Source organism: Papio anubis, chromosome 9, assembly GCF_008728515.1.
Source record: "Papio anubis isolate 15944 chromosome 9, Panubis1.0, whole genome shotgun sequence".
Lineage (NCBI taxonomy): Eukaryota > Metazoa > Chordata > Mammalia > Primates > Cercopithecidae > Papio > Papio anubis.
In genome coordinates, this window is record NC_044984.1 from 11604878 (window position 1) to 11623308 (window position 18431).

General features: G+C 37.5%; 1 protein-coding gene across 1 annotated transcript in view; it reads right to left on the bottom strand.

Annotated features, from left to right (window-relative positions):
- Window positions 1-18431, bottom strand: part of LRP6 (LDL receptor related protein 6) — a 149038-nt gene that overhangs the window by 12215 nt on the left and 118392 nt on the right. Inside the window, exons 16-19 of the mRNA XM_003906011.4 lie at window positions 10220-10429; window positions 7170-7295; window positions 3827-4063; window positions 2790-2900 (exon numbers count right to left, since the gene is read on the bottom strand). Coding sequence (XP_003906060.1) covers window positions 2790-2900; window positions 3827-4063; window positions 7170-7295; window positions 10220-10429 — 684 coding nt within the window. The remainder of the gene's footprint in view (window positions 1-2789; window positions 2901-3826; window positions 4064-7169; window positions 7296-10219; window positions 10430-18431) is intronic.

The window sequence follows — 18431 nt, forward strand, 5'->3', positions numbered from 1 at the left end:
TCCTCTTGATGTGATCAAAAGAAGTTTGAAAGCAACCAACCTCACAGATTTCCGTGCCTATAAGCTTATCACCTCCAACCCACTGGCTTTACAGCTTCTGTATTGCTTGACCATGCTAGTGTTTCTCTTGAAATTTTCAGTGACTCTCCACTCTCCATTGTTAAAATTGTCTATTTTCTTTAGAAGAAAAGCATAGTCTTCCATGATTGTACCTTTACCTATGTTATCTCTTGCTGACACTCCTCAACAGTGCCTGTATTTTGGCAGTCCCATTACATGGAGTTTCCCAAAGGTGCCTGTTTTGCTCCTTTCTGCTTTTGAACAGTATATTCCCTCTGCCAAAAATGCAATTTCTCCACTTATCTACATAATGAACACTATTCATTGATCAACGCCCAATCTTTTTTTTTTTTTTGAGATAGAGTCTCACCCTGTGGCCCAGGCTGGAGTACAATGGTGCAATCTCGGCTCACTGCAACCTCCACCCCCTGGGTTCAAACGATTCTCTTGCCTCGGCCTCCTGAGTAGCTGGGATTACAGGTGCCCGCCACCAAGCCCAGCTAATTTTTGTATTTTTAGTTGAGATGGGGTTTCACAAGGTTGGCCAGGCTGATCTCAAACCCCTGACCTCGTGATCTGCCCACCTTGGCCTCCCAAAGTGCTGGGGTAAAAGGTGTGAGCCAGCACACCCGGCACAACACCCAATCTTAAATACGATTTTTCTAAGATGCTTTCCTTGATCAAGTCCATCTTTGTCCCTAAAAAGCTGACTTCTCTCTTATTTCTACTGCTACCTGTGTAGATTTCTATCACAGCACTTACACTCCATAATCAATTTATCTACTATGAGTCAGGCTATGTGTTTTTTAGGCTAAATGATATATATGTTAAATCATTTAATTTTCTTGCAGGCATCAGGCTAAGCATCATTCTCTTCATTTTGAAGATGAACACCTGTAATTCCAGCACTTTGCGAGGTTGAAGTGGGTGGCTTGCTTAAGCTCAGGAGTTTGAGACCAGCCTGGACAACATGGCAAAATACCGACTCACTAAAAATACAAAAAATTAGCCAGGTGTGGCAGTGCATACCTGTAGTCCCAGCTACTTGGGAGGCTGATGTGGGAGAATCACCTGAGCCCTGGAGGTTGAGGCTGCAGTGAGCTATGACTGTGCCACTGCACTCCAGCCTGGGTGATGGGAGTGAGACCCTGTCTCAAAAAATAAATAAAATAAAAAATAAAGGTGAGGAAACTAAAGTTTAAAAAGAACAAATCATCTGTTGGAGGAAGGAGGTAGGATTCAAATCCAGCTCTGCTTAGTTCCAGAATTCCTATTCTTACTACTATTTCAACGATAGGGGGACTTTGAGAAACTTGGTGCAGGTAGCATGTATCCTCAGCATACATAGCAGAGTGTCTACAACAGGGCAGTAAATGCTTGTTGAATAAATGAATGGAGTCTAAGTCTTACTGAGTAGTTCCACTTGAACTTTGTAAAAATACTAGCTTAAAGTACTCATTACAGGTGAAAGAACTTTTAAATTAATCCTATCTAAATTCTATCAAATATATTTGACAGGGTGGACCTGGCTTAGGCTGAATTCCATTCAGAATTAAGTTTATCAATTTGGGATACATTATACGTTAAGGCAGGGATCCACAAGCCCCTGGCCACGGACTGGTACTGGTCCACGGCCTGTTAGGAACTGGGCCACAAAGCAGGAGGTGAGCGGCAGGCCAGAAAGCATTACTGCTTGAGCTCCATCGCCTGTCAGATCAGTGGTAGCATTCGATTCTCATAGGAGTGCGAACCCTGTTGTGAACTGTGCGTGTGAGGGATCTAGGCTGCACGCTCCTTATGAGAATCTAACTAATGCCTGATGATCTGAGGTAGAACATTTTCATCCTGACACCATTATCCATCCCCACTTGGAAAAACTGTCTTCCACGAAACCAGTCTCTGGTACTAAAAATGTTGGGACTACTGTTTTAGGGCACTTGTCAATAGTTATGAACCTTTTATGAACCTTTAAGAAACTATAGGCTATTTAGCCAAAGGTCCCTAAGTCCAGGGGTAAACGTTGGCCTGCCTTCAGGATGCATTTTAAGAAAGCTCTTAAAATCTTCCAGCCATCGAGAAACTGGTGGAAACACTTCAAGAAAACAATGGAATACAGTTAAACACGGACTAACATTCAGAAACTAAGTTCAGACCAACTGATTTCTTTTTTTTTGAGACTGAGTCTTGCTCTGTGGCCCAGGCTGGAGTACAATGCCGTGATCTCGGCTCACTGCAACCTCCGCCTCCCGGGTTCAAATGGTTCTCCTGCTTCAGCCTCCCAGTAGCTGGGATTACAGGCATGCACCACCACGCCCAGCTAATTTTTGTATTTTTAGTACAGATAGGGTCTGGTCTCAAACTCCTGCCTTCAAGTGATCTGCCCACCTCGGCCTCCCAAAATGCTGGGATTACAGGTGTGAGCCACCATGCCTGGCCGATTTCTATGTATCTAAATGATTTGAGAATTTTGTAACTTTGGTTATAGTAAAATAATATTTATTCTTTTCTAATACTTTATTAAATGTTTCTGTGATGATTTCTGTGCATAAGAGAACTGCTACGTTTAAAGAATTACTGAAAGCAAAACAAAAAAGCTTCGCACAAATAATTAGCTTAATATTAATACTTATTACTTAGAAAGGAAATCTTGATAAGTAAACTTCACACATAAGAAAAAAATTGTTTAAATTCTCTGTTAAGAGTAATTTATAGATCTCAGTCCTACTTACAACAATCCAGTTCATCTGACTTGTCACTGCAATCCACATTATGATCACACTTCTTGTGTTTTCCAATGCACTGACCATTGGCACAGCGGAATTGATCAATTAAACAAAGCACTAGAAAAAAAATGTAAATAGTTTTCTTATTTTTAATATCATGTAAAGTCAAACTCTGGCAATAGTTAAAAGGTGCTTTCTGAATACAAATGAAAAACAAATTAGACTTTTAGCTGTAATTTAAATATTATTCTCTGGAGTTCCATTGGTTGAGAGGGAGAAAAAAAGAGGGGGGGAAAAATCCAGCAGGAAATTTCCTATTTTTTTATTATTATTATTATTATTATTATTTTAAGAAGGAGTCTTGCTCTGTTGCCCAGGCTGGAGTACAGTGGCGCGATCTTGGTTCTCTGCGAGGTCCGCCTCCCAGGTTCACGTCATTCTCCTGCCTCAGACTCCCACGCAACTAGGACTATAGGCGCCCACCACCACGCCCAGCTAATTTTTTGTATTTTTAGTAGAGACGGGGTTTCACCGTGTTAGCCAGGATGGTCTCAATCTCTTGACCTCATGATCTGCTCGCCTCGGTCTCCCAAAGTGCTGGGATTACAGGCGTGAGCCACTGCGACTGGCCTATTCTTTACATTAAATCTCCTCTTTCACTAAAGAATTCTAGAGAACTTGGCTGGGTTGTTTTTACCATGGGAAAGGTTAGTAAAGGAAAGTGAAGAATATAAAACATGTTAGAGTGTAATTAATAAACCCACTAATTCAGAGCTCATTGGAAACAGGGACTATTTTTATATCCTGAAAGCCTGGTATCTTTTAGTTTCATTTCTCAATTTTCAAAGCTTATTAATTTGTATAAATCTTATGCATATGAAGTGAACTAAAACAATAATATGAAACATGGTACTATGATCAGAAGTGATACAGTCATATGTACCGGAAAAACCCCACTGACACTAAGCCAAGTAATACTGAATTTTAAACAACTGAATGGGAAAAAAGGATTGCATGCTGAGGCACTGAGGAATTCTGGATACCTTCACAGTTCTTCTCATCTGATTTGTCCTGGCAGTTTGCATCTCCATTGCATCGGAGGGCACCATCAATACACTGCCCACTGGCACACTGGAACTGGGACTCTGAGCATACAGGACAATTGAGTTCATCACTGTGGTCTTCACATTCAGTAAACCCATCGCATCGCCAAGCCACAGGGATACAGTCAATTTCCCCCGTGAAACAAGTAAACTGCTGAGGAGAACATGTTGGAGGTTCTTCAAATGAACAAGGAGAAGGGGAGTGACAAAAACACAATCATGGTCACACAGAAGTACAAACACATACCTGAGTGAAGCTCATTTAATAATTAACATACACAAAATACTTTATAATAAATATGATTTATAACTATCTCATCTATTCAAAGGAGAAATAAAGGTTTTCACATTACTTCCTTTACATTCACTATAAACTTTTGCCTGCAAAACTATAAGGCAAAAGTTTTTTCATATATTGTAATCCAAACAGGATTATAATATTTGCAATCCATTACAATCTCACACATAACCTAGGAATAATCACTATAATTACCAAATATTTTAAAGTTAGCCTAGCACTCAAAAGTTTTCTAGCTCTAAGGTTCTCAAAGGATAGTCCATGAACCCTTAGGGGTTCCTGAGAACTCTTTCAGGTGACCCACTAGGTAAAAACTATGTTTATAATAACATTAAGATGTCACTGCTTTTTTTTGGCTATGTTTGCACTGATGCTACAAAAGGAATAGTGAATAAAACTTGGTACCTTAGCAGACTCAGGGAAATTACAACAAACTTTATTAGTAATCACGGTACTATACACAGCCACACATGCACAGTTTAAACAAACACACAAAAAGACCAACTTCACTTAAGAATGTTATTGATGAATCAATAGAAAATTAATTATATTAAAATCAACCCAAGTGTATGCCTCTTTAATGTTCTGATCAAACAAATGGCAATTATGCATAAAGCTCATGTTGCAAACCTAAGCATGACAGTTTCTAATGGGAAAGCATTTGTTTTGACTTGTAAATGCAACTCAAAATGGAATGTCATTTTTACCTGAAAGAATGACTGACAGGTAAATTATACAGTAGTTATTTACACTTGTCTGTTAGTGAATTATCTGAGAGAACCCATAAACTTATGATATGACCATGGGTCAGAAAACCCTGTAACTTTCCAGCAGAGAATACTGCAGATTACAGGTGAACATTTTACATGGGGAATTTTAGGGATTATTTAATAAGAGTCTATTATGTATTCAGCCCTACACTATCTATATTGTGTGGGCAATTAAAGTAGATAAAATATATCCATGTCCTTAAAGAGCTTTGAATTTGGTTGGGGATAGAAAGAAATTAATAAACATAAAACAAAGGACACTACTTTGAACTGCATGTCATGCGAACTGTGTGATATAGTTTGGGTATTTGTCCCCCACAAATCTCATGTTGAAATGTAATCCCCAATATTGGAAGTGAGGCCTGGTGGGTGGTGTTTGGATCATGGGGGTAGATCGCTCACGCCTTGGTGTTATCCTCCTGATAGTAAATGAATTCTTGGGAGAACCTGGTTGTTTAAAAGTGTGTGGCACTCCCTCTAGCCTACTCTCTCTCTAGCTCCCTCTTTTGCCATGTGACCTGCCTGCTCACTCTTCACCTCAGCCATCAAAGTTTCCTGAGGCCTATTCAGAAGCTGAGCAATACAGCCGGCAGAACCCTGAGCCAATTAAACTTTTTCTTTATAAATTACCCAGACTCAGGTATTTCTTATAGCAATGCAAGAATGGCCTAATACACAGTTGTATACATCTGTCAAAACTCGTTTTAATATGTACATTAAAAATAATTGCTAAATATGCAAGCAAGAAAAAAGGCCCTTTAAAAGACATTTTCAAATGGAAGATGAGATCCTTGACTCAGTTTTATCCATGTTATCATTAACATAAAGAGAAATTTTTCTAGGATTTGCCTCACTTAAAGTAACAGTCTAGCACCCTGATAGGGAAACACATGCTTTTTTTTTGGGTGGGGGGTGGTAAAGTAAACATAAGATTTACCAATTTAACCACTTTAAAGTGCATAGCTCAATGACATTAAGTACATTCATATTATTGTGCAATCCCTATTTTTAAAAATTTCAAGTACCAGAGCTTAACTTTGTGTACACATCTGATTTCCCTGACTATGCTGTATGCCATCTCAAAGCTCTTCAAATCCCCTACAGTGCAGGCACAGTGCCCATAGCTGCTACTGAATACATGCATTATTTATTTTTTTAAAAACTTATAGTCCAAAGAATAAATTTACTTGTAATCCCACCCTGATCAACAATTTTTATATGTTGAATGCATATTCTTTCAATATTTATTACAGAAATATATATTTTATGTAGTTGTCATTTTAGCAACATTTTTACATCACCTTCATGATTATAACATTTAATAGCTGTATAACTCAATTATTTTACTTAATACTTTTCATACCATTAGAAATTAGTTAAAAATTTCTGCCACTGTAGATAATAGTATGATGTAGTCTTTTTCCTTCAGTTGAATTAACTTAGAATTATCCCCAAAAGGAGGATATCTGAATTAAGGGTATGAATACTATTACGGCGCCTGATACCATCATACTATAATTTAACAAAGGAATGTATCTGTTATACCCGCTGAGTGATTAACCAACTTTACTACAACAATATCACTATACTCAGTGATATCTTTTTAAAAGTCATTTTTTTACTAGATAAAGAAGCAACGGGAATTTGCTGATGGATTTGAACAAAAGAATATTCTTTCCATCAGACACATTCCCAACAATGACATATAAACTTAGAGAATCTAGAATTTAGTGGAGAGAGATTACAGGAGGCAGAATTCATTCATTTGGTTACCTTTTGGGAGAGGGGAGAGGCTACTTTAGTATTAGGAAGCATACTCATTCACAGGCTGAAAAGTGTGATAATATATACGCAATGAAATACTATTCAGTCAAAAAAAGTAGGAAATCCTGTCATTTGCAACAACACAGATGAACCTGGAAGACATCCTGTTAAGTGAAATAAACTAGGCATAGAAACACAAATAGTACATGATCTCACTTATATGTGGAATGTAAAAGAGTCAGAGAAACAGAGTAAAATGATGATTATGAGGCTGGGCAGGGTGGCAGAGAAGAATAACTGAAAAGCCTAATATAGTACAAATGAATGGAATATAAGTAACCAATCAAGTTAGTAGACAGAGCAACTTCAATGCCTAGTCATAGAAGTCTAGGCTTAAGATATGGAATATGTTTGCATTTAGGGTTGCACAAGAAAATTACAACATATTTACCTCCACATGATAGCTCATCTTGAAGCAGAACCAGGTGCATGGGGCAAGAACACCTTGTAGTACCATCTCCCTTTACAAGACAAATATGTGAACAGCCACCATTATCCTGAGCACAAGGATGCTGTCCTGCAAAGAGAAGAGGTGAGGATGGGGAGAGGAAGAGTGGAGGGGGAGACAAGCGGGAGAGGAGAAGAGAAAAGGACAACCACGTCAAAACTATTTATGAAAATCAAATGTATAATCAGCTTGGACTTTTTTTTTAACTTTTATTATTATTATTATTTTGAGACAGAGTCTTGCTCTGTAGCTCAGGCTGGAGTACAGTGGTGTGATCATGGCTCACTGCAAACTCTGCTTCCCAGGTTCAAGTGATTCTCCTGCTTCAGCCTCCCAAGTAGCTGGGACTGCAGGCAAGCGCCACCACGCCTGGCCAATTTTTGTATTTTTAGTAAAGATGGAATTTCATCATGCTGGCCAGGCTGGTCCAGCTTGGACTTTTATTTCCACACAATATGATTCTTCACTCAATCTCTACACAACCTACAAGAAACTACTTCTAACCACTGTCTATATAATTTATATATAAAATATTTTAAGGTAATGGTAAAGCTCATGTTAATTTTTGTGAATATGAAAAAATGTTTACTGAAACTGAAAAATTGCTATGGAGAGGCCGGGTGCGGTGGCTCACGTCTGTAATCCTAGCACTTTGGGAGGCTGAGGCGGGCAGATTGCCTGAGCTCAGGAGTTTGAGACCAGCCTGGGCACAACAGTGAAACGCCGTCTCTACTAAAACACAAAAGAAATTAGCTGGGTGTGGTGGCATGCACCTGTAATCCCAGCTACTCGGGAGGCTGAGGCAGAAGAACTGCTTGAATCCAGGAGGCGGAGGTTGCAGTGAGCCAAGATAGTGCCACTGCACTCCAGCCTGGGCGGCAGAGCAAGACTCCATCTCTATAAACAACAACAACAACAACAAAAAATTGCTAGGGAGAATGCTGAAACTTGAGTATTATTCTATTTAAAATATAAGAATTCTCCTATATTAAGATTTTTAACTCAGAAAATCCACATTTCTAAAAGACTATTTCAGTCAAAAAGTGTATCTTAATGAGGAATCCATTGAGAATTAAAGAGTTATTAGAAGAAAAAAACTTAAAAGGCACATGTAACGGAACAATTCAGAAACAAAATTATTTGGTCAACTAAAGAAACCACTAGGCAACTTTTCAAAGTCTGTTTCACAAGTTGTATTTTTAAAGAATCATTGTTTGGAATTTTCTATTTAGCCTGTGTTAAAAGCAACCTGACATCTGTCATCACAAAATATGAACATCTAATATAAGCCACCATTTATTATTTGACTCTCTTCCACAATAACATTGGTCCTGCTTCAGTTTGTGTTGATGAGACTGAGGGAGTCGGCTATCTACAAATGAGCATACTGTCTAAAACAGACATCACACATTATATAGAATATACAGCCTATGCAGCAGTGTTTCTCAACCTTTAATTCCATGACATTTTTGATAAAAATCCCATTCTCTTTAATACTAAAAATTTGAAAAAATGATTTACCTAATATACAATCATATTAGAGTTATTAAATAAAACCTCTCCCTTGAAATTCTGAAAACCTTGAGATTTTCTGTAATGAAATATTCACATATCAACTGAATAAATAACTTAGGTATGATATCATTATGATATTTCAATTAAATGTTCAGCCTGAGCTACAAGTCATACCATAAAATGACAACAATTTTTAAACTTTCTAATTCTCAAATACTTGTAACTTTACTTCTAAATTCAGGAACTGTACCAACATAATGAACACTTGTACAGGGGTACTCCTGTTTCCTCATTCTCCTTTCATGCTTAAATTCAATTTAAAAGCACTGAGCTGAGAAGTTACAGAATTTCGATAATTCTCTCTCTCGTACCCAATTTAACATTGGCATTCCTGGTACCATCATGTAAGATCGACAGTAGTGATTGCTAGGAGGGCACTTTTTAAACAACATTTTACATATATAAACTCATTTATTCCTCTCTATTATTAGGGTAATTTTGATGACAGATACGAATTAAGAACTAGGGCAAGATGACTAGTCATTTTCAAAAAAAAAATAAGAAAATATTTCTGGCTACTTTTCTTTCTTCCTGGGGCTCATGGAGATGGCTATTTTTCTAAGCTGGGAATTGAAATATTTATCCAAAAGGGGGGGAAAAACCAAGCACTTACTGATTAAACAGTCTTCTCTATGTTTACACACTAATTTTTAGTTTGTTTTGCTTAAGAATAAGGTTAACCCATTATAACTATATTCATCATTATACAATTTTTACTTTTCTTCAAGCTATGGGGGAAGTATAGAGAGGGAAGAAAAGAAATAGATGCTGTATGTTCTCAGTATTCTCAAAGCAATTGAAGGAGAGAAAAACAAGGCATGATAAGTAGTCACTGTTGTACCAGGAAATATTCTTTTTTAACGAGCAAGACCCATGCCTTTCCCCCGTTTCTGGTTTATGAGATCATGTTTAATTTGGAAAAGTTCCTGGATAAGGTTGACATAAGGCTTTAAAAGCATGAAGAGGCTGGGTGCGGTGGATCACACCTGTAATCCCAGCACTTTGGGAGGTCAAGGTGGGAGGATCACTTGAGGTCAGGAGTTCGAGACCAGCCTGGACATGGTGAAACCCTGCTTCTACTAAAAAAAAAAAAAAAAAAAAATTAGCCAGGCATGGTGGCATGCACCTGTAATCCCAGCTACTCTGGAGGCTGAGGCATGAGAATCGCTTGAACACGGGAGGCAGAGGCTGCAGTGAGCCAAGATCGTGACACTGTACTCCAGCCTGGGCAACAGAGCGAGACTTTGTCTCCCAAAAAAAAAGAACACACACACACAAACATGAAGAGTTCAAAAAAAATGTCAAAACTGAAAGTGCATGAAAGTCTTAAAGGAAACAGAGTTTAAAAATACACAGAAGTACATATTAATTTATTATAACACGATTCTTCCAATTAGCTTTATCCCATGAACACTTACTGTATTCTTGAAGGTTCAGCTCCTTTACTGCATGAATGTCACTAAGCTGGGCAATTCGAGCTTGGACTTTGGTTCTACCCTCTCGACCTGTCATATCAATTTTTTCAATCATTTGCTGCTGTTTATCAATCCAATAGAGCCAGTTTTCAAACACAGTAAGTCCCACAGGCTGCAAAATGTTGGAGTCTTCTAATACTATCCGGTTAGCACCTTGGAAAAGGAGAAAATTCAACAGAAATGACTCATGTGGGTCAAGTAATACTTTTGGTAATTATTTACTGACTACCAGTTAGATTCTACAAGTATAGAAAAGAAAAAATAACAAGCTCTCTACCACAAAACTTAAAAATCATGCTAAGACATACATACACTAGAAAACAGCTAATAAACTAGATATTAATATGCAATCAAGAGCAAGGTAGTGCCCAATATGTGGTAAATATTCTAGTTCATAGAAATGTAGAAAAGAACTTAGAATGGCAGTTTGAAAAACCCTAATTTATATATACAACAGATAAAAATGGCACTTCTCTGGAGAAGCAGTGGTGGTGAACCCAGAGTTCTGAGTATACCTGAGGTGTCTATGAAGAACAGCTTCATTCTCACCCCACCTGGCTTCTCAGAACACAGTTAGAAAAAATGACTGACTCACCCCAAGGTAAGAATTATTTCCAATCATCTCAGACATTGGGCCATCTAGACTCTGAGGAGGCAACTTCTGCTATTGTTGGACAGTGAGAAAGTTCTTTTATACAGTGGGCTAAAATCTGTGTTCATACCCTCCCTGCTTTATTCATAGTTTCTCCCTCACTCAAAAAGAAAAAATACACTCATTCCTTCTGTCTTTTTTGTAACAGTCCTTCAAATATTCACGGAAAGTTTTCATGGTTCCTAAGTCATGAGTTCAGTCAAAGAAAGACATTAGCTGATATTTTGGAAATATCAAGGGAAGTTCCAGGAAAGAGACAAGCATAATGCATAAATAAAGAAAAGTGAGGAGATATTCCAGATGGGAAGGCACTGAGTAAGCCAACATTCAGATGGTAGGCTAAGCACAAGTTTACTTATATATTCCCTCCTAAAACTCTACTAATATGGTGATTTAAAAAATTTTAGGCCGCGTACAGTGGCACACACCTGTAATCTCAGCAATCTGGGAGGCTGAGGCAGGAGGATCACGTGAGCCTAGGAGATCGAGATCAGCCTGAGCAACATGGCAAAACGCCATCTCTACAAAAAATACAAAAATTAGCCAGGCATGGTAGCATGCACCTGTAGTCCAGCTACTCAGGAGGCTGAGGTGGGAGAATTCCTTGAGCCAGGGAGGTCAAGGCTATAGTGAGCCAAGATCACACCACTGCACTGCAGCCTGGGCGACAGAGCGAGACCCTGTCTCAGAAAAAAAATAAATAAATAAAAATAAAGAAAGAAACAAAAAGAAAATAATTTTTAAGGTATAAACCCATAAGGACAAAGAAGTCAGAATAACAGAAGAGAGCAGGAAAGGGATACAAATTTTGGAAGCTGGAGAATAGATAGACCAGGGATAATGACATAGTAGCCCAGAGAAAGCTAAATGCCTACAGCCGGTGAAGCTAACAGTGAAATCAATTAGCTCAGGAAGTGGAAGTACCAGAATGGAACAAAGGTAGGAGTTATGTGGCTGGGGCTGAAAGAGCAGTATTAATTGAAACTACGTGTAAGAAGTTACACAGCAATGTTCTCAGTATTTTTAAAGCCTCATACTAAATACAAACAGCTAAGGATCACCAAATATTTAAAGAAAACCTCTAACTTTAAATTTGAAGCCCAAGACAAACACAACAAAGGAACTTGGAGAAAAAGACATAAAAGCAGAAGAAAAAAAATAAATACCAATAATTAAAAAAAAAAAAAAAAAACTAAATAGGCTGTCTTTAGAGGGGCAGAGCATTCGGAGAACAAAAAAGAGTCCTTGGAAATTAAAAACATGATATCCAAAAATTTCAAAGAAAAATGCAACAAGAGGGTTGGGAGACAAATTTGAGAAGCTCTCCTCAGAAAGTATAACAAAAACACAAAGAGATGGATAATAGGTGAGAAAAACACAGCTATAGTCAAGAAGGTCCAGCATAAAAATAAAAAGCTCCAAAATAGGAAAATGAAAAACAAATTATCAAAGAAACAACACAAGAAAACATTTCAGAATTTAAGGTGTAGATTTCTAGACAGAAAGGATCAACCTAGTAACTAGTTCAATGAGAAGGAAGGGAAGGGGAAGGGAAAGCATGAGCATAGATTTTTAAAATCTCTTTTTTTTTTTTTTTTTTTGAGACGGAGTTTCGCTCTTTCGCCCAGGCTGGAGTGCAGTGGCTCAATCTTGCCTCACTGCAACCTCTGCCTTCCAGTTTCAAGCGATTCTCCTGCCTGAGCCTCCTCAGTAGCTGGGATTACAAGCACCCGTCACCACGCCTGGCTAATTTTTGTATTTTTAGTAGATATGGGGTTTCACCATGTTGGCCAGGCTGGTCTTGAACTCCTGACCTCATGATCTGCCCACCTCAGCCTCTGAAAGTGCTGGGATTACAGGCATGAGCCACTGTACTCGGCCAGTTAAAAAAAATCTTAAAACAAAACATTAGCATATCAAATCCAGCAATAAATAAAAAGAATGTATCATGCTAAATTTTATTTATTCCAACAAACTGAGAAAAGAAGGTAAATTCCTTAATTTGACAAAGGTTACCTACACAAAAACCTTAGCAAAGAATACTTAATCATAAAGTATTGAATGCTTCCCCCAAGATCAAGGGGAAAAGGACTAGAAAGGAAGAAGAAGGGAAAGAAGGGGAAGGAGAAGGGGAAAGGAAGGGAAAGATGAGAAAGGGGAAGAGGAAAGGGCTGGGGGAGGGAGAGGGGAGAGAAAGAAAAAAGGAAAGAAGGGAGGAATCAAACAAAGGCACATTATCAAATTCTAGGATACTGAGGGGATAGAACATTTTAAAAGCTTCTGAAGGAAAAAGGAAAAGGATGGCATACAAAGAGTGAAATTACAGTCACATCAAACTTCCCAATGACACAAGATGCTCAAAGATAATGGAGTTCTATTTTCAAAATTCTGAGAGAAAACAGCTACAAAACATGAAAGCAAATTATCAACTAAGTGTGAGGAGGAAAAAAAATGCAAACAAGATCAAGAATTCTAACTTTTTATGATGAGCCCCTTTCAAGAAGCTGCTAGAAAATGGTCTCTACTAAGAAAACCAGAAGAAATGGAGTCCAGGAAATAGCAGGTTCAGCACCAAGGAGACTGGTAAGTACACTCCCACGACAATGGAGAAATGAAGTTAGCCTAGAAATCAAGCAAATCCAGACTGGAGCAAGATGATGAAGAAATCCCAGAGATGTGATTTTAATTATGAAGACAAATAGATGGACTGCTTGATGCATGTGCATTTATTGAAACAATATTTACGTTACACAAGTATTAACTGCAGGGGGGGAAAGTTTTAGAAAGAAATGTACCTAATAGTAATATGCTCATAGCCATAAATAATAAATAATTAAGTCTGCACTTAAAAAATTATGGCACTAGTTACAGGTGGGTCCTTTCTATCTGCAAACTTGTGCCTTGAATTCTGGAAAGTTCATAACTATGCTGGGAGGATGGAAGGAAAATTCACATGTGTATTTTGGGGACATATGGTCTAAGATAGCAAAATCTTTATCTTCCAAAGGAAGTCAATGTTTAATATCTAAAACTGAAAAATCAAGAAATAGCATTTGTAAGCAAGTTTATTTTAAAATAAGTGAAAGTAGATGTGAATGCTTCTAAGAATGGGAGCTGAGAGCAGCAGAGTAGAGCAGCAGAATTGTTTTTTGTTATAAGCCAGGTAGAACAGCTTGATATCCATAATATTTACATGTATTACTTTAATGAAAAAATTAATTTTAAACAATAAAAAAGAATGATTTTTAAAGATTAGCTGGTGGTAATGAAAGGATGGTGTGAGGTAGACAACTGGGTAAAAAAGGAAGGCAATATGTCACTGCAGGCCCCCAGACAGTGGGGTAAGGACCTGATCTACTTCGATGCTGGTGAAAAATGCTACTGGAACCAACAAGGAAAAGATATGCTTATTTATTCAACAAACTAAGCATGCATTGGATGCAATTCGCTATAAAAGGCTATGTGGGTGGCTACAAATATGACACAGAAAAAGGTCCCAGGATCAAAGCATAATTATCTGTGAATACATAAGAAAAAAAATCAACTTGACAGTAACCTTTTTCAGATAATAGAAAAAGAAGAAACATTTCTTTTTATGTGGCCAACAAAGCCTTGATGGCAAAACACCAACAAATACCTGACAAGAAAAGAAAATTATAAGGTAATCCTTCTCACGAGTGTAGATTAGAAAAAAAACCTTAAAACAATAGCAAATCAAATCCAGCAATAAATAAAAAGAATAATATATGACGCTAGATTTTATTTATCCCAGTAAACCGGGGAAAGTTTAATCTGACAAAGGTTATCTACAGAAAAGCCTTAGCAAAGAATACTTAATCACAAAAGTACTGAATGCTTCTCCAAGACCAAGAAAAAAACAAAACAAAAAAAAGGATTCTATTATCATCCTATTTCAACCCTGTACTGGGGAGCCCCAGCCAGTATAAGGAAAGAAAAAATCACAACTCTCATTATTTGAAAAGACATGATTCTGTAACATAAAAAAATCCTAAAGATAAGTATACTTAGCAAGGTCCTGTGGTACAAGCTCAATATGCTAGAAGGAGAAAAAAAGAAACTGTATTTCCATATTCCAGGCACAATTAGAAAATAAAATATTGTTTAGAATAGTCTTTACCACTAGCATTTAAAAGCACCAAATAAGAAGGAATAATAACTCTAATGAAAGATAGGCAAGACCTCTATGCTGAAAACTATAAAACATTAAGAGACATTAAAGATCTAAATAAACGGGGAGACTTACCACGTTCATGGTTTAGAAGATTAATATTATAAAGATTATAATTCTCTCTAAACTATCAATTTAATGCAAACCCAATGAACATCTTAGTACGTATTTTTTTTTTTTGGAAGGGGAAACTCACAAGCTGATTCTACAATGTACATGGAAATTGTAGGAGTTAACAATAGCCAAGTTAATCCTGAAAAAAACACTAAAGACATAGATGAATCTATTAGAGTTATAATAATTGACAGTATAATATCATATAAGTAAAGGCAAAGTGACCAAGGGAACATCAGAGTCTAGAAACAAACTCACACAAATACAGTCACCTCATTTATGATCAAGGTGATACTACAGAGTAGTAGGGAAAGGACAGTCTTTTCAATAAATGATGCTGAATCAAATAGTAATGTGGAAAAAAACTGCATTTTAAACCCTGCCTCACACTACACACCAAAATCAATTCCAGATAGATTATAGATCTCAGTAAGAAAAGTTAAATGAATAAATTTTAGGGAAAAAAAAGTATCTTTTAGTACCTTTGCAGAAGACAAATATTTCTTTTTCGTATTTCTATACATTTATGTAGTACAAATCAAGTTTTTTTACATAGATATGTGCTATGTATCTATGATGTGTACATGTGTGAAGTGTGAGCTTTTAGTGTAAAACCATAGTGTACATTGTACACATTAAGTAATTTCTCATCCCTCAACTCCCATGAAGATTTCTTAAACAACATAAAAGGCATTAACCATAAAAAGAAAATTAATAAACTGTACCACATTAAAATCAAGACCTTTCTTTTCATCTAAAGATACCACTGGGAGAATAAAAAAGGTAAATCACAAACTGGGAGATTTACGCAGTATATATCTTGACAAAGGATTCATATCCAGAATGTATAAAGAACTCCTATACATCAATAAACTTTCAAGTTACCAGTTTTTGGTTATTTTTGAGACAGGATCTCGGCTTTATTGGCCAGGATGGAGTGCAGTGGTGCAATCATGATCATGGCTCACTGCAGCAGTGGGACAAAATTAATCGTAATGAATGAAACATTTTCATGAAGAGCTTTATCACAGACCCGCCTGCCAGGCATGGTGGCTCACGCCTATAATCCCAGAACTCTGGGAGGCCAAGGCAGGGGGATCACTTGAGCCAAGGAGTTTGAGACTAGCCTGAGCAATCCAGCAAGACACCCATCTCTACAAAAATAAAATTAGCCAGGTGTGGTGGTGTGTGCCCATAGTTCTAGCTACTCAGGAAGCAGAGGCAGGCGGATTGCTTGAGCTGAGGAGTTTGAGGCTGCAGCAAGCTATGATCACACCACTGTACTCCAGCCTGGGCGACAGGGCAAAACCCTGTTTCAAACAAAAATAAAAACAAAAAAGGGTTAAAAATATTGACATAAGTAACTAATGTACAAATTAGAGGTGATATCCATAAAACACTATGCAGCCATAAAAAAGTTCATGTCCTTTGCAGGGAAATGGATGAAGCTGGAAACCATCATTCTCAGTAAACTATCACAAGGACAGAAAACCAAACACTGCCATGTGCTCACTCAGAAGTGGGAATTGAACAATGAGATCACTTGGACACAGGGCGGGGAACATCACACACCGGGGCCTGTTGAGGGGTGGGTGGCTGGGGGAGGGATAGCATTAGGAGAAATACCTAATGTAAATTACAAGTTAATGGGTGCAGCAAACCAACATGGCACATGTATACATATGTAACAAACCTGCACGTTGTGCATATGTACCCTAGAACTTAAAGTATTAAAAAAAAAAAAAACTGCAATTACTTTTGCACCAACCTAATACATTCAGATTGCAACAGATGGTGAATTTCGGGGGGAAACATCGTTCAAAAGACATAAACGCATTAGGAACCCAGAAAAAAAAACTAGAGGTGATGTATGAGACAGAGGAGACAAGATGAGGGAAAGAATATACTACACCAGGCGTGTAACTATACATGCATAAGTGTGTGCATAACTGTCTAGAATCAGAGAATACATAATGGAATGGAGGCATCTGAACCTGAAGACAACATTAAAAAAAAAAGTGGTAAAAATGTATTCAAACATACAAAAAGTACATTACAGGAGTAAGTAGTCTTAACGTTTTAGAATGCTAATGCTCCAGACTTGAGATTTGTTTGCTTATTTCTTGAGGAAAATACTGACATATATGCCTATTTCTTTCTTCTCCCCTCTCTTCTTTCCTCTCCCTCCCTCCCTTTCTTTCTTTCTTTCTCTTTGTTGAAGAACCTGAGATCTGAAGTTCCCACATTTCTTTTTCTCTTTTTTGAGACAGAGTCTCATTCCATAACCCAGGCTGGAGTGCAATGGCGTGATCTTGGCTCACTGCAACCGCCGCCTCCCGGGTTCAAGCAATTCTCCTGCCTCAGCATCCTGAGTAGCTGAGATTACAGGTGCCCAGCACCATGCCTGGCTAATTTCTGTATTTTTAGTACAGACAGCATTTTGCCATGTTGGCCAGGTTGCTCTCGAACTCCTGACCTCAGGTGATCCACCCACTCCGGCCTCTCAAAGTGCTGAGATTACAGGCATGAGCCAGCACGCCTGGCCTGAGTTCCCACATTTCTTAATAGTATGTATACATATATGTGTATATACAGTGTATCTACTATACGGTTTTAAATTTTAAACAAAACTAGATCTTAAGCATTTTTATGAAATTTAATTTTAAAAAATCATGTCAGTACACATAGATCTACCTTATTCTTTTGAATGAATGTAATATTCCATATACTGATATAATAGAATGTATTTCTCCATGAAGGACTATCACAAATAATGCTCAGCAAATACCCTTGTACACTTAGATCAGTACTTCTCTAAGACAGCTATCTACAAAGGAAATCACCAGATCAAAGGGAATACATATTTTAAATTTTGATTATTACTGGCAAATTGTCCTCTAAAAAGGCTCTCTCAATTTCCACTTCCACCAAAGCACGTAAGGGCATGTCATTTTCTATCACACTGGCCAATGCTAGGCAATAATCAACGTTAACTTCTTTTTGCCATGCTGACAGACACAAATAGTATAATATTTTAATTTCATTTACCTGATCACTAGTGAGGCCAACACAGAGCATATGGACATCAGAAATTGGGGACAGAGGAGGTTAACTATAATTACAGACATAAGACTGCAGAGAAATGTATAAATAAAAGTATATCTTAAAACCAACAAATGATTTAATTTGGTTAAAATATC